Here is a 22,702-nt window from a genome sequence, read left to right as displayed (position 1 = left end):
GTCGTGATCTAGTCTCGAAGTTTTTTCATGTACTAATACTAAATTTTAGAACATTTTTCTCATTGAAAAACTAGCATATTAAATACTATGTTATTCCTTTTGACTAAGGAACCTACATAATAGCATTGTAGTTGATTTTGTTGAAAATTCATATTCTTAAACTCTATCATTGTATTCTTGAATAATGTATTACTGTGTTGCTCATGCTCATTTCTTTTGTAAGGATCATAAAATGTTACAATGAGAAAAGAGTTTAAATAAAAGTCATTGGATATTCTAGAAGTAGGTAATGATGCACTAGTGAGTTTGTAATATTCCCACTTTCAAGCTTGTAACAATAAAGAGTTTTACTAAGTCAATCATGATGGACGTAAATTGACTAAAGTGCATTCTTAACTTGGATTAAATACATAGAATGGTTGAAGCTTAAAGGTGTTGAGACACAAAAATGACTTGATAATGTGTTTTATTGTAATTCAATAAGATAAAAAATGAATGTTGCAAGGTCTCCCCTCAAGTTACCTCATGATTAGCTAGCACCTTATTTGATGTTGAAATTAGCTAACACATCAAGTGTAACACTAATGATGATTGTAGAATTTCTCCCCTCAAGTTACCTCATGATTAGCTAGCACCTTATTTGATGTTGAAATTAGCTAACACATCAAGTGTAACACTAATGATGATTGTAGAATTTCTCACCTTAAGTTACCTCATGATGATAGTATTTAGGTTAAGCTTGCTTTTGAGTGGAAGCTTTATATAGTTTGATCTTACAGATAGGGTACATCTCACTCTCCTCTCTCAAATTAGAGAAAATTGAATGTTTCACCTTCATGTTTGGGATCGCTCAGAGTTTAGGAGCATCATCAACAATAGCACCAAGAAGTATTTGATGTCCTTTCATCTCGAATTATAATCCTATGGGGTATCCTTATACTCATCAACGGTAGGTCATGAACCATTGGTGTTTATTGAGTAGTAAGAGTATTTTCAGCAATTATTTTTGAGACAAGTAGGTTAATGAATTTGTTGGTGAATAATATGTGGGCATAATTTTGGGGACTCAGGGATGACCACGACCATATGATCTACCAAAGCAGTTGTTAACTGCCATAGTTATAATTGCAAATGAATATTAATAGGTTCCTTGTTGCAACAATGAATGTTTGCAACTTAGGAGAAAGACTTGCTTAGGATAAAACTTTAATATTAATATTTTATATTTGAATATTCACAATATATTTAATATGCTTATACTTGAATTTTGAAAATCAAACCATGCCTTTGATAAAATGTGTTGATAACAAGTTTTAAGATCCCATGTTTATTTTGTTTTGTTTGTTAGTTACACACACACACACACACACACACACACACATATCTTGTGAGCTCAAAATCTTTATAATCAATATGACCAAGCTCTAAGTATTAACTCAAATACATTAACTTAATACTACCTTGTGGAATACAGAGGTGGCTACTTTGAATGATCATGCATTGCAATTGATGTTGAGGGAGGTTAGACATTATTATAGTGTGGATTTGATTTGTTTGCAAAGATAGATATCTCATTTTTCTACTTCGTGGAGCATTTAGATACATTAGAACTTGGAGGTGGATTTCCTTAGAAACTTGAACCCAAGAAAGAGTCTGTGTAATGGTACATGGTTGATATATAAGGCTTTCAATAGAAAAGCGATAGACATTGAGATAATAATAGGGGTAAATGTAAGCGAATGGGTTTTTATTTCTAAGATTACTTTTATTTCCAATGCTATGAAATAGCCATTTACTATGAAATGGAGGCAGTTTTCTGTTTGATTAGCATTCACTATGACAATCAACAAGTCACAAAGACAAACTTTATCCATTGTTGGGCTTTATCTAAAAGTGCTAGTATTTATATCATTTTCTAGGGTAAACTCCTCACATGGTGTGAAAGTCCTGCTAGATGAAAAGGATGGGGATATGATCACAAACATTGTATATAAGGATGTACTTTAGAAGGTACAATGATTTGCATTGCCTTTTTGCAGAGATGTAGCTGTTGACAGCCATGTAGGGTTACTGTTATGGCATATGTGTGAGTTGCTCTTCGTCCATATTAGGTTAACATACACTCTTTTGGAAGTGGATTATTTCCCATGTTTTAGTATTTATTTGACTTTTACAGATGCCTATCTCAGAGTGGGGCTATTACCCAGCTTCTAACTATCAAAAGAAGCTAGAGTGCATGTTGTGTGTAGCAACGAGCAATGATATGATAAGAACGCTTGCGAGAGTTGTTGAGTGTTTGCATGATGATGTCAATATAGACATTAAGCTCTCAATTTTTATTGAAGTTATACATTGTGGATACACCCAATGTTTTTGAGTGCATATGTACGAGATTGACTATAAAAAGATGTTTCAACGCTCTCATATTAATAAGATACCAAGGCATTACTTTAAGTATGGGTTCAAGGATTTGGGTTGTTTTGTGACACCCAATCAACATCTATCAATACCTACTAAATGGTTCACAAATGTTAGCTAGGTATTAGTATTTTTGGAATGAAATATTGTAAATTTATTTAAATGTAGGTGCCAAAAAGAGAGGTAAGACTATTGTATCCCCCATGCCATTACTAGCAAAAATCACGGGATTAAGCCCCTACTTCACCTTTGCATGTTTTTATCGGGGATGAAGATTTTGCTAATGGTTTCTCCAAGAAGAGGGGGCTCTATTTGTTAGGTTCCTCGAGGACATTGTCTTTTTTTTGTTGGCATCGAGCCATTTTTGTAACACTTGGAAATAGTTGGGCATGTGTAAATAGAAAGTAGGATGCCTTAAACATGGCATTTATGGCTTGCTAATGGAAAATAGGATATCGTATATCTTCCCTTCATGGCATGGACGCTAGAAAGAGACCAAATATACTAGCGTCGGGCTCTGGCCATCTTGTGAATTTCGTGCTTAGAGATAAAAATAATTCCTTAAAAAATAGAGCTTCATTTGATTCACACACACACACACACACACACAATCATGATCCATTTCGTTATAACATTGCTGTTTTTAAATATCACATAGAGCAAGGATGTGTTTTCTTACAGTCATGTGTAGATGAACATTTTTAAGTTTGGTGCGTAAAAGAGATTATTTGTATGTTTTGCATTTTGTGTTATAGATTTTATAAATTAAATTTAGTTTTCAATTTTGAGAGAGAGAGAGAGAGAGAGGGGGGGGGGGGGAGGGGGGAAGAGGAGAGGGAAGGAGGAGAAATGGATGATTGAGCGATAGCGTGAAGCTGCCACAAAGGGGTTAATGCTAGCTACAAAAAGAAGGACATATTCCCATCCAAATATAACATTTTTGGAATGTGTTTTTTGACCCATATCTATTGCTTGAATATCATAACATCCTTTTAAGGTGCTAATGAATGTCACATCATCATGCAACAAGCCATCTAACTTCAACTCTTCAAATATGCACAACACATTCTCACCAAACCCTTGTTTAGAATATGCAAAAATTAAAGCATTCTATAAGAGCGGATTATAGAAGGGTAAACTTGATTTTGCACACATATCCACAAATAATAATGGGCTTGGCTTTAAGACTAGATTTGCATGTGTGTGTGTGTGTGCACGTGTGCACAAGTTACTTTTGAGAACTATGTAAATCTTGACATGTTCCTAGAGTTTCATTCATTGTTGCTACAAGCTTTCATGCAAATAAATGTGGTGGCATCTAAAGTAATGCCTCTCAATTGCATACATTGTGAACTTTCTAATGCTCGTTATGCTTTGCTCAACATGAGTTCTATAAGATTGGATTATGGAAGGGTAAACTTGATCTTGCACACATGTCCACTAAATTATTGGCTTTATGACTGAATTTTGCACGCACATGCATGCACCCCCCCCCCCCCCCCCCCCCCCCCCCCCCAAACACCCCCCACTAGCATATTATTGATAAGCAAGTTGCTTTCAAGGCTTGTGACTGTGATTTTACTATGTAAATCTCGACCTCATCCTAGAGTTTCATTCATTATTGCTACAAGCTTTCAAGATGCAAATAGATGCGGTGGCATCTAAAGCAATGCCCCTCAATTGCATACATTGTGAACATTCTGATGCTTGTTATGCTCATTGTTCTTAGAGCATTCCATGCTTTGCTCTCAACATAAGTTGTCATTAGAGCATTCCATGCTTTGCTCTCAACATAAGCTCTCAATAGAGCATTCCATGAGGCTATATCTTGAATTCGCAAGGCCATCAAAAATTTATTGTGCTTTTGTAGTCGTGTCACGCCTAGCAAACATATTGTGGCGTATACAGACATCATTAAGGTTTGCTCCAACATAAGTTGTGATTAGAGCATTCCACAAGACTCTATCTTGAAATGGCAGGTCATCAAATACTCTTAGTGCTTTTGAAGTTCGAGTCACACTTCATGCACACTTACAATGGAAGGTTCGCCCAATAATAGCATACAATGGAAGGGAATTATCTTGGCTCGACGTGCATCCAATGATAAATCGACACGTGGAAGGTTTTGGCCAACCTTATATTTTGTTTAATTAAAGACCTTATATTTTGTTTCTTCGACACAGCGCTGTTGAGAGTGGTATGCGGAAGGTTGAGCGGGCGGACATGTCTATTAAGACCTGTTCATCCGGCCATGTCCGAATTTAAATTCCTTCTACGGCTTCATCTCACACACACACACACGCACGCAAACCATTTTGATCTTCCATCATCGTCTCAGCAGGGATGGCTTCTTCCATGGATAACAATTGGAGAGCAGCCCTAGCTCAAGACTCCCGCCAGAAAATCGTTAACAGAATGTAAGCATCCTGCTTCTGTTTTTGGACGGAATAACTCTGTGTCAAATAATCTGGACATGTAGATAGATGCAACGATCTTGAACGCTTGCATATTTGAACTCGGTCGATATGGATAACAAATGACCGTAATACTAGCATCCTGACAAAAAAGAGAAGACCGAGCTTATGCATGTAGCAGTGGCTTTGATTCGTGGTAAGATGAGGGCAGAGATGTGATTAGGTATTGCCTAGTATGTGCGATTAGGTATTGGCCTAGTATTCTTATCGGGGAAGATGTGTGATTAGGTATTGGCCTAGTAGTAGCTTTGATTCTTGATAAGAGAAGGAAAGCCGTATCATTCTCGATATGATGGATGCTTGCATATTTCTATTCGCTCGACATGGATAGTAAATGATCGTAGTATTAGCATCCTGAGAAAAAGGAAAACGATCAATCTTATGCATAATAATGGCTTTGATTCGTGATAAGGTGAGGGAAGAGACGTGATTACGTATTGGCCTAGTACTGGCTTTGATTCTTGATAAGAGAAGGAAGGCTGTATCATTCCCGCTACGAGAAGTCAGGTGTTGTCTTCTGATTTAGTGTTCCATTAATTTGTAAGAGCCAGAGTATAAGTCGGATAATTAAAGGATGCTCCTTATTCATTTCTTGATGCTTTAGAGACTGAGTGCCGAGCTTTAAATACGTAACTATGCTGTCATGAATTCGAATTCTTTATCTAGGGTCAGATTGCTGTTTGGCAGCTGTAGTTTGCAATTATGATCATGTTATACGTGCCCGTTGCACGTATCCCTGAAAGCTTGGTTTGAGATAGCAGTAATAGGGAGCGGAGGTTTGTAACAGGAGAGACTATCTATTGCTAATCAGACTCAATATCTCAGAGATTGTATTAGCATCCTGGGAAAAAATACAACGATCAATCTTATGCATAATAGTGGCTTTGATTCGTGATAAGGTGAGGGAAGAGGTGTGATTGGGTATTGGCCCAGTACTGGCTTTGATTCTTGATAAGAGAAGGAAGGCTGAATTATTCTTGCTATGATGGAAGTTAGGTGTTGCCTTCTGATTTAGTGTTCCATTACTTTGTTACAGCCAGAATATGAGTCGGATAATTGAAAGATGCTCCTTATTTCGTATCTTGCTGCTCCAGAGAATATGTGCTGAGCATTAAATATGTAAATATGGTGTCATGAATTTGAATTCTTTATCTAGGGTCAGGATGCTGTTTTGCAGCTCTAGTTTAGGTTTCACTAGAGTATTGTCATAGTTTTAATACTCAAAACCATGCCTGCACAATTCTTTGTTGTATAAATGTGTTTGAATGTGTTTCCAATGCAGAATGGATACTTTGCAAAAGCACATACCTTCTTCTGCTGATGAAGGTAGGAATGAATTATTGAAGATTGCTAGTCGGTTCGAGGAGAAGATATTCTATGCAGCTCACGACCAGGTGAAGGCTATATCTTGGACACTATCAAACCCACAGGATCACATTTTTAATACCAATCCTTGCAGAAACTTTAAAATCTGACAGGCTGTAACTCTTTGCCTTGATTTTGAACTGCAGCATGATTATCTAAAGAAAATTTCTTTGAAGATGTTATCTATAGAAACACGGACTCCAAATGGTGCTTTACCATCAAATTCCAATCCTGCCAAGTCTCTAGAGTCCAGTGAGTGAGAGAATGCTTTGCATACTAATATGTTGCAGTGCAAAAGTAATTCAGCTGAAAAATTGACAATGTGTTTCAGAATAATTTTATATCAAAGTGATTGCCTAATCTGCTATTATCAGGCCTTTCAGTGCAGCAACCTCCACGAACTCAAGGACAGCCTACAAATCCAGGCCTTGCTCAACCTCAAGCATGGCAGCAAGTTTCTCAATCTGCTCAAAGTGGCATGTCGACTGTAGGGGCCATGCAGACTTCTGCTGGAGTGCCTTCAAGCCTCTCTAGTGCAAGCACTGTAGGTGGTTTGCCCCAGCAACCTCCAACACTGAGTTCAGGACAGTCATCTGCTAATCCACCATCTCTTGCTGGTAGTTCTTTGACTACCATCAGCAGTGGGCAATCTCCTTCACAAAATGTACATACAACTAACAACGGGCAATCCTCTTTTTCACAAAATGCTCTACTTGCAAGCCAAAGATTTCAGCTGCAAGCAAGGCAGCAGCAACCACAACAACAGCTCCAGCAGCAACAGCAGCAGCAGCAGCAGCAGCAGCAGCAACAACAACAACAACAACAACAACAACAACAACAACAACAGCAGCAGCAGCAACAAGACCAACAACAGCAACAGCAGCAGCAGCAGCAACAACAGCATCAGCCACAACAGGCACAACATCAACAACACCAACATCCACAACAGCAACCACAACATACTGGTGCTATCACACAGCAGGGGGCCATGGTACAACAGCCTGGTCAACAGCAGCAGCATCCACAATTGCCACCAATCTCACAATCACAACTACTCCAGCAGCCGCAGTCAATCTCCCTGCAACAGTTGTCACATCCACAGCCACAGCCACATTTGCAGCAACAAGTACAGTCACAGCCACAACCACAACAACAACCACAGTTGCGACAACTTCAACAACAGCTGCAGACACAGTTTCAGTCACATCAACTTCAACAGCAGCAACAGCAGCCCTTGCAGCTCCAACAAACAGCTCTAATGCAACATCGGTTGCAGCAGTCAGCTATGTTCAAACAGAAATTGCAGCAGCAGCAACTCTCTTTGCAACAGCAGCAACTTTCTTTGCAACAGCAGACTCCATCACTGCTTCAGCATCAAGCAGTCCTTCAACAACAGCCACTGCCAGGTCTTCAACAGCAGGTGATTTTACCACAGCAACAACAATCTGTCTTGCAATCGTTGCAGCTTCCGCAGCAACTTCCTGGGCAAAACAGTCTTCAGGCTTCACAACAGCAACAAAATCTCTTGCATGCGAAGTTGGCACAACAGCAGCAAGCTCAAGCACAGCTGCAACAGCAGCACCAGACATCAGCTTCCTTGGCAGCTTTGATGCCTCAAACTCAGGCCCCTCCTCAAACACAATCAGGTCATACTGTTCTTCAACCACAGTCTCAATCACAAATGGCTCAGCAGCAACAGGTGCAACAGGAAGCTGGGTCAACCCAACCAGACCAGCAACAGAGGCTTGTACAGCCAGGTGGTGTGATGCAGCAGCAAGTTGAAGAGCAAAAACAAGCGCAACCACAGCCAAGTAAGTAATTTTCAGTCATCCTTGTATGATTTTTCTAATTATTGTTGCTTGCCCTTCACAAAATTGAGGTTTTGATCTTTTGTAGCATTTAGCTGAGTGCAGCCCTGCATGCTGAAATATTAAGTAACTGTCACACTTCTGATGGGAAATTTTAAGGTCAAAAGGGAGGGGTTTGGGTTGGTCAAAATTTTATGAATTGCAGTGCTCTTCACGAATGAATGTCTAGTTTGACATGCTTCTTATTCATCAACTGTACTGGACTTTGTTCATATATGTGGTCTATAAGTCTTGGATGAACAAAAAAGGGTGTGGTGAGGTTGCTATTTGACTTTAAAGTCTCTTTGGGATGCTAAAATTTGCATAGACTGGATCTTACTTCGAGAGAAATGTTTTTAATGGGCTACAGGAAGGTTTTTGTTTGCCTGCTTGCAGATCTGGAGTCCTTGTCACAGGTAGGACAATTGGGAATAGTAGATCCGCAGGAGATCGTTTGGACAAAGGTATGCATTGTGTTGATAGTGGTAGAAATAAGAAAGCCATGCAATGGAGCAGATTAATTCTTTTCAGAGCATGTAACAACTAATTAATTTCGTTTGATGTCTTGCGTGAGCAGATGCAAGTTTTGAAAGATAAGTATCTCAAGGATATGGATGATCTTTACCGCTTGCTTCAGTTATGGGGTGAACAGGTACTTGCATGGTCGTTGAACTCTAAGATTCATTGTATGTTATATGTGTAAATGAGAATATAATTGAGGAGCTTATCTGATAAGTGAGATGTGTCGAAGCAGGATGTTTACCACGATTCTTGTAACTTGCCACACTAGGTTCGCCAAAGTAAAGTATCTTCTTGCATCATAGTTTCCTGTCCTTATTGAAGATGGAACTTCATAGAGAGACCAGGATCAATACTCTTTCATGTAGTGCTTTGCACCCCACGCAACTGTGAAAAAAATCTTGTGTGTGAGATCAACAATCTTATCAATGTATAGTCAACAGAGTCTAGGTGAGACCATGAGAGGTAGAAAACTTGTTTCATTTATGCTATCAAGCATCCCACTTGGGTCGTACCCAGCCTGTTTCTCTGATGCATAAAGGGGAAGAATCCCCCATATCATATTCATCTGTTACATTGGGGCCTGTGGTATTGTGTAATTGTTTCAAATACCTAGTGACAATCTAGTACAGCTTGGCTAAATCTCTCCAATATCTTTGTTAGAGCCCTAAGATTAGTCTCTACTCCAAGTAGAATGCTCGCAAGTACCTACCATGTGGCTCCTATACTTGCTGTCCAAAGTTAAATGGTGGAAAATTGGAGAAAAATTAAAGTATGTTTGAAAATGAGAAAATCAAATGGATCAAAAACCTAAGCTTTGATATGCTTGTCAAGGAGAGAGCCAAGAGGTGAGAGAAGTGTAGAGGAGAGAGAATGAGTGAAGAGAGAGAGACTAAAAAGATAGAAGAGAGAAGTCATGGAAGCTGTGAACAAGGAGGTGAGGTGAGAGACAACAGTCGTATTATTGCAAAAGATGTTTAAATTTACATGTCTCACACCTTTTATATGTGCTTGATCCTCTTCAAAAATGGCTCGTAAGGTGAAATAATACTCATGGTTAGACCATCCTCCTCTTTTGGAGCCAGCCTGTACAACTGATTTGTACCCATGGCTCAGCCCATGTTTCAGACTTGTGTTTTCAAGCATATAACCAAAAATCTATCAGAAATAGTGATACTACACAATTTACTTTTGTGGTTTCTCTAGGGAGATGCAGCAATCCACCAATGTCAATGGAAAAACACTGATGCAGAGGGTTGAGGACAGCAGGGCAGTAGGGTGGATGTCGAATTGGGACGATAAAAACACAATATACTGCATGACGACAGCCTTTGGGTGAAGAGGAGGGCAGCTGGTCTGAAAACGCTACAACTTGGAGATGTTCGACAATTGACACCAGCACTAACAGCTCAAAAGGCAGCTAGGAAGATGTCCATGTGGCAGGGAATAGTGTAGGAGGGTCAAAACGCAGCTGTTTTGGCATCCCTTCCCTGTTTTACCACCCTTATTTCTGCATGGGGGGCATTGTTCAAGTAACACCTTGTTGCACGATCATTCTCATTTGCAGTATTGCAGCATTACGCAACACATTTCATTGTGTAGAGCACCCACGAGCACCCTGCTCATTTTGGATCTTGAGCAGCCTCCCTATGCAGTAGTCACCTATATAACTCATCACACCTCTTCTCCCTTCATCATTGACACCCTTATGAGTGGTTGTGTACATGCTCTCTATTTTGTAAATTGTGAGCCAACCGTCCCTTTTCCCAATAGGTTTAAAAAAAACACAGAGAAGGTTCAAAGTGGTTAATACATTGCCTTTGGCCCTTTGGGTGCGAGAGTGCAGCGAGTGTGGAAGTGTATGACCTGACTGAAAGAAATAAATGAACGAGAGAGAGGGAGGGAGGGAGGGACATAAGAATGCTGAAGATTGCAGTGATTGTATGTTGAATACAGAAGGTAGTATGTATGAAGGGCTGTAAGGGTATCAACAGCTGGAGCACTCTCTCAATCTGCACAAAACAAAGATGAAAGCGACCAATGACAGGTCTGCCCTAAATGGGGCCAAATAAAATAATCAACACGATTAGGTTGGCCAGTAAAACTGGCTGACTGATGCATAAAAATAACTGACTGCTCTAGATTACTTCTTGACTGCAGTATATGACTGTGCAGGCTGCCACATGGCATCTGCCTGCTGTCGGACTTGTCGTGTTGAAACCAGCCTTTCTTTTGGGGAACGGGTGGTAATGACCTAATTTAACACCGATTACAACAAGCATAAAAATCTGAAACAAGCCTTCCTTTTGAGAAAAGGTGGTAATGACCTAATTTAACACTCATTGCAGCAAGTAATAAATTTATATAAAACTGAATTTGAAACTGATCAATTCTTGGACATTGGACACCTTGTTGGCTTCACAATTGGTGCCCCTTGCGATATTTATTTCACTTGCATTGCAATTTGGAGGAGATACATTGAGATTTCTTCAATCCCTAAGCAATCCAAATGCCCCTTGCTATCACAGATGACCAACAAGACTTCAATCTAATTTACCCCTTGATCTAATAGGGAATTAGCCTTCACCTTGCTCCTTGGATGAAAAATTCTGCCCCAAATTTGATGATAGTTGGCTGGTCTCTTAAAATTCCTTGAGATTCTCAAATTTCAGTTGTTGAATTTAAAGTCCTATGCCTTTAATTTTGAGCTCACTTTTTGAGGTTGTTGTCAAACCCTAATTTCTACAATAAAGAATCCTCAAATTCTCCACCTCCAATGGTTGGAATTCCTAAGATTTGCTAGGGAAAGTTGGAGAATTGGTTGAAGAATGAGAGAAAAAGCTGTAGAGAGAAAATTTAGAGATTTGATTACAAGAAATTGGTGAAATTGAGTTGTTGTCTTTGTTCTTTAGCTCGAAATGGATTCATCAGATAGCAGCAATTGGAGAAATTGAGTTGTTGTCTTTGTTCTTTAGCTCGAAATGGATTCATCAGATAGCAGCAATTGGAGCATTAGAGGTTGTAATCTTTAGGAAAAATGCATCAGTAGCGATCATAAACTTTCCAAGGTTAAGAATATGCAACTGTCTTTACCATAATGGTCTCTAATGTTGGGAAACAGCCTAAAGCATAGGCAATAGTAGTCAAACATTCCTCCTCAAGAGCTTATGATTGAAATTCGGCTTCTCTCTCTCTGTCTCTCTCTCTCTCTCTCTCTCTCTCACCCCGGCCTCCCCCCCCTTTTTTAGTCCAAATGGCCTTCGTATCTTTTGCATTGGAAGTTCTGCCAAGTGGCAATCTTCCTTATCTATTTTTCAGCAATTTTCAGCCTAGTATTGCCAGGGATCAGACCTATGGTATGATCATTAGGCCTTTTGGGCGGTAAGTGATTGAGAAAAGCAATCAGTATACATTTTCAGATGATATGCAATCTTAATTCATTCTAGTCACACTTTCTTCATCTATATCATTATCTTTATCTTTGATAAAAACCAAGTATGTTGGAAGATGATTTTTCATCACTATTGAAATGATAGAAGCAAATATAATTGGGTTTGATTTTCCTTTAAGCTTTACATAAAGGGTATGGGTCTTGCCCTTATGTTGAATGTTGATCACTTTGTCACGGGAGTCGATGAATGTATACACTCTATGATACCAAGGTATACCAAGAAAAATATCACAACCTCAAGTGGTGCAATAAAGAACTCATTGTTGTCCATATAACTCTGAATGTGTAAATGAAGCTTTCGAATGAGCGGGTGACAAGCTCTGCATGGCCCTTGCATGCTATTCCAATTTCTTCCATGGGTCTCATTGTTAACAGTCAGCTCTTTGTCACGTCAGTAGTGCCACGTGGCAGTTTTTGCCATGTGTCAGTAGTCGGATTGTGTAGTCTAATTGCGACTATCTGACTGTAGTCGGCGGATTGTTCGATTGCAGTTGGATTGTATAGTCCGACTGCGACTGCAGTTCGTCGACTGCAGCTGCCTACATTAAATGTAGCTGACTTGCTTATTTTGACATTTTTACGAGGCATTTTTTTCAGCCTTTTAAAGGCTGAGTTTCTAGCAGTTTTGATCACTTGTATTGAACAGATTTTAGCTTGTTGGTGACAGAGACAGCACTTGGGGCTGATGGAGATCGAGGTCCTCAAGGCGGAGACATATGCAGATATTCTCTTTGCACCCATGTATAATTTTGCATTCTTATATAACATTCTTCACTGTAGATTTTCTGCGTTTCACTGTCTCTCTCTCTCATCTCTCTCTGTTCACTCTTTGTCGTGGTCATTCGCTTTCGCATTGCTTTACTTTGACATGGTATTAGAGCATTGAAGGACTGGCCTAGAGTGGCCTAGAGTGGCACTCTATCTATCTCAACAGGAGTATATCTCCAAAGTTTTGCAGCGTTTTAATATGGAGGGGGGAAAACAATTGGGGTTCCATTGCCTCCATATGTGAAACTTAGTGCAGAGGAAAGTCCCATATTTGATGATGAGAAGGCTGAAATGGCCAAGATACCATAATGCTTCAGCTGTTGGCTGTTTGATGTATGCTATGGTTGCTACACATCCTGACATTGCCTTTGTAGTGGGAGTGGTTAGCAGATACATGGCAAACCCTGGCAAGAAGCTTTGGGATGCAGTGAAATGTATTATGAGATACCTCAAAGGCACAAAGGAGTTGTGCATTTGCTTTGGAAAGCAGAAGGCATTTGTTGTTGGCTTTACGGATGCAGACTATGTTGGTCATGCGGACTGCAGGAAGTCCACTTCTGGGTATGTGTTTACTTTCACAGGAGGAGCAGTCTCTTGGATCTCCAGGCTACAAAAGTGTGTTGCATTGTCTACTATAGAGGCAGAGTATGTGGCTGCCACTGAGGCATGCAAGGAGGCTTTATGGCTTTCACATCTGGTGGGAGAGCTTGGCATCACAAAGTTACCTGTTCTCCATTGTGATAGTCAGAGTGTTATCATGCTAGCACGGAATTTTGTCTTTCATGCAAAGACAAAGCACATACAGGTGAAGTACCACTTCATTAGAGATGTACTTGACAGCAAAAGCATTGAGCTTGTCAAAGTGCATACAGATTATAACCTTGCAGACCTTCTCACGAAGGGTCTTCTGGGAGAGCGGTTTGCTCATTGTCGATAAATGATGGGAGTTGGATAGATATATATATTTCAGCTTTGTACATACCTAGACTTAGTTGATTCTTTTCTCCCCTTAAGGCATAGTGTCTTTAGGTGGGAGGTTGTTGGGAATAAAGGACTTGTGTCTTTTAAATGTGCTCGGGTGTGAACACACCCATAGCACTTGTACTTACACATATATATCTATCTAAAAACCTAAAGGTACACACTCGTCATTGTACGTGAAAACGTGCTCACTCTCTACTCTGCTCTCTCGCACTCTCTCTGTCTCTCACTGTGCGTAACGACTGTCTACCTCGATCTCCGTGCCTAATCGGTCCCTATATTTTCTTGGATATGTCAGCCCATATTATGGAGGGGGTTTTGTTGGCCATCTCATGGGCTACTGATTGATATCCTAGATGAGCCTCCTAGGCAAGCTAATTGTCATGAGATTTCAAAATGTGAATTGTGAAAGAATTTAATACTTTGATAAAACTTCACCAAAGATTTTTCAATAATAATTAACTTGAACTCTAGTACCCCTAGCTCTAGGCATGGTGCTAATTGCAATGGCAAGTAGTAGATGAGTTGTCATTGGGCTTGTAGTAGACAAGTGTGCCATAAGGGTAGGGCAAAGGAACAAGGTTAAATGTGGGACTTTCATTAAATTGAGTTTGGACCTTAGAATTATTCTAAGTTATGTTGAAAGTTTTGCTCAAGGAGCAGTTGTTAAATGCCAAGCAAGTAGTTGTTAAATGTGGAGCTTCCCCCTTGTGCTTTAACATGAATATAAAGAGGGAAAATGCATTCAGAAAGCCATGCTTGCCATTTGCAGGTCTCCCTTTCTCCTCGGCAGCCCATGTCTAGTTTCATTGCTGCACTATAGTTTTGTTGCTGCTGTTCTCAATTTCGGATATGAAGAATGCATTTGCAGTGTAGCATGTGTGGGAGTCAAGGCAGCAGCCGATCTTCTCCTCTTGGCATGGAGATTCTATAGGGTACTCTAGAACTCCATTATTAGCTGATGTTTTTTGACCTAAATCTCTTCAAGTCAGGTTTATGCAACATCTCCAGCTGAGATTCTATCTTCTTCTTTGAGATCTTGAGCCTTGTGCACTTTTTGGACAATTTTGCTGCAGAGAAAACAACTCTCTCATAGTTTTATCACGATAAATTCCTTTGTTTGTGAGAGGGATAATGCACAAATTCATGGGGATTGTGAAGGATAATTATCTAAGTGAATGCTCCAAGAATTTGAGGTTGAATGTTGGCTGTCATCTCTAGGGTTTGGTAGGGTGAACTCTTTAGGTGGATGTTTGAATAGTCCAAAAGTGGTTAGAGTCCAACAATGAAGGTGACATAGTCATTGAGCACATGTGGATCATTTGTGTCGTGAGAAAACGCCAACAATTCAACATATTGTTAACTAATTTGGAGCATCGTTCAATAATCTAAAGAAATATCGAAAGGGGCATTGGGCTTTGGAACCAACAAATTTCATGTGTGGTGCAAGAGCACTCTAGCTCCAGCCGTGTGTGGATTTTAATTGCTGAATTTACTATTTTGATTTATTAAGTGGTTGTATAAATGAGATTGACTGCCCTTTGGGTGCCTGAAGGCCGGCTTCACTAAGAGTTAAAGGACAGTTCAGATAGTTAGTACACCTAGCATAGTCAGGGCTAGGGTTGCTTAGGCATCTTATACAATTAGTCTTAGGGTTTTCTATTTTAAGACGTGTTTTGTGTTCTAGCACATTAGTATTGATTCATATGAGTTGAGTATATTGTACTTTGATTCATTTCAGTCGAGTACATTGATTGATCATCTTTGTGTTGAGCATTCTTGTGTGCTTCATTTTCTTATCCTCTCTCTCTCTTCCTGTGTGTGTCTCTCTTATCTCTCTTACTTCACACTTGGGCCAACAAGATGTAACAAGAAGAGGAGAATGATGCTTATAGGGATGGATGACCTACTGGCACTCATGATCATGACACCTGAAGTTCTGGAGTAGCTGAGGCACTTTTTGACCATGATCATTCTGAGTGATTCAGCTTGTAGCCTTGTAGGCTTGTGGTTTTTGACATTTATTATCATGTAATTACAGTTGGTCCATTGGGTCATTGCAGTTTCCTTTTTGCTTGTAGCCTTGTAGCTTTGTTGATGTTGCTTAGTTTATGGTTTCTACTAGCTTGGCCTTCAGGCTATATTACTTCAGTCTTGACTCTTTTACCTATAGTTGTTAGTGCCATAATTAAACTTAACAACATTCCGGCTAATTCTACTTCAGGCTTTCTATGATCTACTGGAGTTTGTTGAATGTTAGTAGTCTGATTATGACTATCATGTCATTTAACTTAAAATGGTCTATCCCTTTCTATTATGCCAATGCCTATGGATTGTAAAAAATATAAAAAATCACATTTTCTATGTTCTTCTATATGCCATCCCCTGTTCCCCATCTCCATTCTGTGAGTTTGGCTCTCTCTGTCATCCTTGCTCCCTGTTCCATGTTTCTATGGCTGTCTCATCAGCCTTGAATTGCAACTCCAGGTGCTTGGTGACTCGGTCACGGTGCTACTTTATTATGGAGATAGATCTTTGGCTTTATTCCCATTCAGATTAGGATGTGATGGTCACAGCATCAACAATAACAACTTCAAAACTGTTTTGATTGTTTATTTTTTATTATTCCATGTTGACTACAAACAACTGCTTGAATAGAATTTCCTACTTGCAGTTTAATGTTTCTTACTTTTTAAAAAATAGTTTGCATTGACTTGAATGCATTATTATGAACAGCCTATGGCAGCTGAACAACTCCAGAAATTGTCCAACTACAAAGAGGTATTGAAGCGAATGATTCCATACTTGTTGGCTCCTAAAGGAAAAATTCCCAAGGATTTCGAAATAGATAAGGTTGAAGCAATTGAAAAGCAAATCATAAGCATCATGGAGACTTTCAAGCGTCGTAAACGTGCTCCGATGCAGCAATGTACACAACAGCAATCTCCACAGCAGCAGCCACCTGCAGGAACATTAGCAGGTGTGACTGAGGCTCAGGGAGTCCAAGCAGCACATCAGTTACCTCAGAGCTTGCAACAGGAAAACCTTGTTTCACAACCACAGCAAGTGGTTGCAGCTAGCTCAACTACAACAGATCTTTCATCCAATCATTCTTCAAATACCTCATTGACAATGCTACAAGGGAACGCATCTGCTTCATTGCAGCAGAAGATTGCCAATACTGGTACATCTGGCACACTCAATGGAATGCAAGGTGCTCCCTCACTTGGTGGTACGCAAAGTACTGTCACAAGCACTTTGCATCAGAATAATATGCCACTTTTCGCACCGAACAATTTGACTGCTTTGCAAACCAATGCTAATTCTATTCAGCAGCAGCAAGAGCAGCAGGCACTGCAGCATGAACAGCATTTACTTCAGCAACATACGATAAAAGATGAACAGTCAAAGCAGCTGCAACAACGTCAGTTGCAGCAGCTTCAGATACAACAACAGAAACAGCAGCAGGCTGCTCAACTGCAGGCAGGTCAGCAACTTCAACACATTCAGCCTATGTCTGATACCACCAGTGATAGCAAAGCAGCAAAGCACGCTGCAGTAATGAAGCATATGATTTCAAATCAACAACAATTTGGTACAAGAGCTTTGTTACAACAACTACAACAGCAACAAAAGAATTCATCACAATCTGCATCCTCCCCACAGATTGCTTCTCCCCCTCAAATGTCCCCTCAAAGTGACATGCAGAGTATTGGCAGTTCAGCTCTGCAGATTCCTAAAGTTGGAACACCATTGCAGGCTGCAACACCACCATTTGTAGGTCCTTCCCCTTCTCCACTGTTAGAGGAATCTTCTGACATGAAACCTTTGACACCTGCAATATCCACTGTGACTGCTGCTCCAAGCAATGGGCAGTCAGCTCCTATTGGTACACCTGGTTTTTCTGTGTCACCTTATTTAGGGGAGTGTACCTCGAGTCCTCAAAATGCTGGGATTCAAGATCGTAGCCAGAATTTCCATTCAGGAATCTTGGATGATCGGCAGATTGCAACTGAACCACCATTGGAACGACTTGTTAAAGCAGTTTGTCTCTCTGCCTCTTAATCCTCTACTACATTGAGGTTCTGGCTGTTCTATAACTGAGTTTTTTTTTTTTGGTGGGTCAGATAAACAAAATGTCATCCAGAGCTTTGGCATCAGCTGTTAGTGACATCAATTCACTGGTTAGCTTGTCAGATCAATTGGGGGGGTCTGCACCTGGAAGCCAGTCAAGGGCTGCAGTAGGTGAGGACTTGGCACAGGTGGTTAAGTGCAGGTTACAAGCCAGAGTTTTGACATCTGCAAATGGTGCTGCTGTTAACAAGAAGCTCAAAAGGCGGATTGATTCAATGGCATTATCTATGCTGTCTTCTGATGGAAGTGTTGTAAATACTTTGCAAAGATCAAATAGTTCTGATATTGAAATAGAGTCAACAGCAACATCCAGATTCAAGCGAGCTAAAATTGAGGTGATCCTGATCGCTCCTTATTTGTTTTACCATGTTGCTTAAAGTCATATGATTCTGTAATGAGAATAGAAAGTCATGTTTGCAATGAATTGCAAAAATAGACATCTTGTTGCCTGTGAGTTGCTTGTCCATTTAAACATTGCTCTTGAACATATCCAGTTTATTTGGCTTTGGCTTGCTTTTATAGAGCGAGGAGAAAAGAAGGCTCTGATGAAAGTATGTTTGTAAGCTAACTCTGATACCTGATGTATTTCCTGTACTGCTGATTCTGAGCACTGCACATGAGAGGCTGATTGAGTACAACAATATTATTGCTGTAAATATACGGTGGTGCAATTGGTTCTTCTTAGCTCCAATAGTTAAAGTAGGTCTTTGTAGTTTGCAATTGGAAATTTCTTGATCTGCACGTCCGTTGGTGAAGGTTTAGGCAATTTGAATGATTCTTCTTAGTTCCAATAGTGAAGTAGGTCTTTGTAGTTTGCAGTTGGAAGTTTCTTAATCTGCACATCATTTGGTGCACTTTTAGTCCGTTTGAATGATCTATGGCTGAGTCGGGGTCTATCTTGAGCATTAGTAACAGTTGGAAATATTTTGATCCAGATAAACAGAGATCTGGAGGAAGAAATCAATGAAATCAATGAGCAACTCATTGACACACGAGTAGAAATAGATGATGATGGAGCAGGAGTGGCTGCTGCAGACAGAAAGGAAGGAATAGTATTAACGTGCTCATATAATGCTATCGCATTGAATCCAAATGTGGCATTTCGCAGCAATTTGTTTCATATGGTAAGTAAATGCTTTGATCTCATGGGTTTGTGAATCTATCTCAACTTAATGTTCAGGTATTTGAGAATCAAAAACACAAGACTAAACTGTCAAGATTTTGTGGACAGTTGGGATCCTATCTACAATGCTTCTTAATACTTCTGTAGTATACAAGTGTTGGGCTAGCAAAACTTTTCCTGGCAAAAGTTATGGAGAAACTCTTGGTTTGAGCATGCACATAGTTGAGTTAGAGTAATGGACCAAGCAGTCATACTGCTAACATTACATGGTCATCATCAAGGATCACACACAACTTTGTTTCTGGCAAAAACAGAATGTAACTCACATACCCCTGAAGAGTGTGGCATGTGGCAATCTCCTTAAAAATTCTGGAAAAGCAAGTGGCCCTATCCTTTTATCGTTAAAATTCATGTTATATATAACAAATTTTGATTCCTTGATTGCCACATTACCATGGGCATTAGTTTTGAACCCAGCATCTTGAGGCCTTGCTTATTGGCAAAGTTTCTGTTGTGTATATTACCTAAGCAGAATCTTATTGCTCTTTTTTTCTCTCAGGTTCAAATACTACCTTTGCGATTGCTAATTCCTCCATACTATCCAGAGAGTTCACCTATTGTGCTGGTAGACCATGTGGCTCCAGACTTCAAGTATGTACATGATATCAAGCTTGATGCCTTCTAAATATTGAGAATTTTTTTTCTATGAAAATCTTGTTGATATTGTCTTCCTGATCTGTCCCTTTTTCAGTCATCCAGTTTCACGCACTGCTAGAGATGAATTCATGAGAGCTGTTCGATGCTTACCTCAACCAGTTATGCTTGGAGACATGGTAAAAGCCTGGGATACAAGTGCACGCATAGCAGTGGTAGAAGTTGCAACACGTCAAGGTGGAGGCTGCTTTAGCTCTACGTTTGGATCCTGGGAGTCATGTGTGAGTGCCTAGTTTCAGAACCAGCAATATGAAGTAAAAGAAGGGTAAGTACATCTTGTAAAAACCCAGAGCTTCCAGTGAGACCAAAGAATTGTACAGGTGCTGCAGCAGCCATGGTCTACCTTCCAAGGTTGAGGATACCCATGAGCCTCTTACATCAAGGCGTACTCATATGTCATGCTTGCTTACCTCTTCCTTATAATCCATTGCTAGCTCTATGTTTTTGTTCTCAAAGACTAAAGGAAATCGTATGGGTGCTTTGTGCTTCAGCAATGTCTCATCATCCTAAAGCGCATGTTGCAAGTATAGGTACCTAGAACTGAAGCTAGTCTAGAAGAAGCCTCATCTGCATGCATGCCCTTCCTCTAGTCAAGATGCTTCATATTATCCCACCACACCAATTTTTTTTGTGTCAAGACCTCAATAATAACTAGATTAGCCTATCTTTACCATAGTCGGTAACTCATTTACTACTTATGGTACTCAAGCAAGAATTCAATTGGCGCACATGAATAGTATTGTGAATCCTGGTAGTACAAGCAAGATAACTATGATCTGGAAGGAAGATCCCCAACCCTCTTAAGAAGACTATAGGACCATAAGAGTGTTGTGCAACCTTTGTTGAAGACCCACGATTAAGAGAAACATATTTAGGACTACAAACCTGCAAGGGACTCCAAATGTTAGACAGCCCAAAAGTTCGAGATATATATGCGCACCTATGTTTGAGTTATTGACAGCTTAAAGTTTGGAAGCAATGCACATGCTATTGCTATACAATCATGTGTAATCATGAGAATCAAAAGATGTTTATCGATCTCCCAAGGTTTCTTGCATTGACAAGACGAGTATTGATGTATTCTTTGATATCAATGATAGAAAATATTAAGTGTCAGGCTCATATTTATTGATAAATCTATTTTGCTATTCAAAGTGTATGCAAAAACACAATTCCTAATGTGAAATGCTCAAGGAGATGACAAGAGCGAAATAAGATAATCATATTGAACGCTCCAAGGTCCAATAAATACAGTGGTGGGAGCCCCAATGTCTCCTTGCACAATTCTTGGTTTTTTCTTTAACCAAAAGTAGCTGCATTATTTAGGTGGTCTTTCTTGGAGGCCCACTTAATGGACATGTGGGTAGACCAATCGGATGGGTGGCCTTCTCGAGTGAGCTATTGATACACTTCCTAGCCCATGTGGAATATATTAAGAGATGATCACTTCCAATGTCCATGATGTCGCTTCATTCTATGGAACTTCTTTTTGTCGTTGAGCATCCATCATGTGTCCTACATATGAACATTAGAATTAATCTCTTAACATATTCTTTATTCTTGTTACTTATGCTATTGTGGATGTTTTTTCCTTATCACTTTTGTTCGTAAGTGTTATGTGCGGCAATGGATAGGATGATCTTTGCAACTCTGGGAGGCGATAAAGGAAGGTAAATAAGTGGAAATGTGGAAGGGCCAATCCATCATTTTTGTTCGTAAGTGTTATGTGTTGCAATGGATAGGATGATCTTTGCAACTTTGGGAGGCGATGAAGGAAGGTAAATAAGTGGAAACGTGGAAGGCTAATCCATTTTCATGAATCATAAGTGCCTAAATAATGGGCGAGCATGAAAATAGTTAATGTATTAGGTTTGTAAAGCTTTGGGTTTACTATTTATTCTATTTGGGTTTCATGATCTTGTTGTTGGACTATTGCTATTAGTTGAAGGGCAATAGTATTTTTTTCTACTAATTTGTTTTGAAAGTGTATTATCCTAGATATTGTATTAGTCTTGTTATTAGTTAAAGATCAATAGTCTTTTGATTCTACTATGTTTTGAAAGTGTGTTTTTCTAGATAGTGTGTTAGTAATATTATTTCCATTCCCCTATAATACTTAGGTTAGAAATTATACTCTTGTAGTGGTAGACTTGGAGGATGTGATGGAAGTTGATCTATCTCCATAGTTTGAGAATCGTAGATGTAGGAGTGCTTTTTTTGGAATGATCATGCCATAGTCAGGAGCTCTTTTTCTTATTGTTGAATAATTATATTCTGTTCAGATAGTGTTCGATTGAAGGAGCTCTTTTATCTATTGTAGAATGATTATATCTTGTTCAGATAGTATTTGATTAACAAACTAGATTGGTCTCCATTTATGATTTTCATCTTGTTGTAGTAATACAACTCTTATTCCTACATTAGAGGTGTCCATTTGGAAAAGGAAGGGCTTTACAATATCATGATAATTTAATATCATTACCTTAGAGACCAATTCTTTTAAATTTTCAAATGCATCTTGGCATGAGCTACTGTTACCGTGTTTTCCGCAACATAGAGGAGCGGAAAATGGAAAAAATGGAAATAGCACAAAAGGCACATGGTAAAAGTAGAAAAAGGTGCCTTGACCGGTAACTAGTCCCTGAAAAATTTAAATGTTCGGGCACGACCCTCAGAAAGCCTCGATATTGGCTTGAGACAACAAAAGAGAAAAAGGGCGCATCATTAAAATGTGGGAGCGCCCTCGAATCTTTGTAAAAGAGTGCCAGGCTTGCTCCTGTGCAAAGTGTACGCGTTAGTTGGGAATAGGATAAATTAGAATGGTGGGAAATGGGAAAAATGGCCTAGGCTACGGTCGGCCATGTAAAAGAGGGCAAAAAGGATTTAGGGCAATATATATAAAGTTGAA

At 39.6% G+C, this 22,702-nt stretch overlaps 1 protein-coding gene across 2 annotated transcripts; it reads left to right on the top strand.

Annotated features, from left to right (window-relative positions):
- The first annotated feature begins 4,606 nt into the window (after window positions 1–4,606).
- On the top strand, window positions 4,607–21,034 carry LOC148025535 (mediator of RNA polymerase II transcription subunit 15a-like). Of its 2 annotated transcripts, XM_087692719.1 has the most exons (11): window positions 4,607–4,835; window positions 6,175–6,286; window positions 6,404–6,509; window positions 6,632–8,068; window positions 8,501–8,568; window positions 8,682–8,756; window positions 16,560–17,867; window positions 17,951–18,292; window positions 18,893–19,081; window positions 19,640–19,731; window positions 19,832–21,034. In XM_087692719.1, exons 1-11 carry the CDS (start codon window positions 4,762–4,764, stop codon window positions 20,025–20,027), a joined length of 3,999 nt encoding a protein of 1,332 aa, XP_087548845.1. In that variant the 5' UTR covers window positions 4,607–4,761; the 3' UTR covers window positions 20,028–21,034. The 2 variants fall into 2 exon arrangements, with proteins under 2 accessions (XP_087548845.1, XP_087548846.1); XM_087692720.1 differs by lacking the exons at window positions 19,640–19,731; window positions 19,832–21,034 and adding an exon at window positions 19,189–19,613.
- Window positions 21,035–22,702: the final 1,668 nt, after the last annotated feature.

The sequence above is a fragment of the Lygodium microphyllum genome, chromosome 14 (assembly GCF_053477565.2).
Source record: "Lygodium microphyllum isolate KBCC chromosome 14, Lygodium_microphyllum_v1.1.10, whole genome shotgun sequence".
NCBI lineage: Eukaryota > Viridiplantae > Streptophyta > Polypodiopsida > Schizaeales > Lygodiaceae > Lygodium > Lygodium microphyllum.
The sequence above is the reverse complement of the archived record's forward strand: the minus strand, read 5'-3'. Positions and strand labels throughout refer to the sequence as shown.

Excerpts from the sequence above, each read along its gene's own strand:
- LOC148025535 (XM_087692719.1), top strand. The coding sequence starts at position 4,762 with ATGGCTTCTTCCATGGATAACAATTGGAGAGCAGCCCTAGCTCAAGAC. Across the intron at positions 6,510-6,631 it reads TGCCAAGTCTCTAGAGTCCA|GCCTTTCAGTGCAGCAACCT; the intron begins GTGAGTGAGAGA and ends TGCTATTATCAG. Across the intron at positions 18,293-18,892 it reads TCAAGCGAGCTAAAATTGAG|ATAAACAGAGATCTGGAGGA; the intron begins GTGATCCTGATC and ends ATTTTGATCCAG.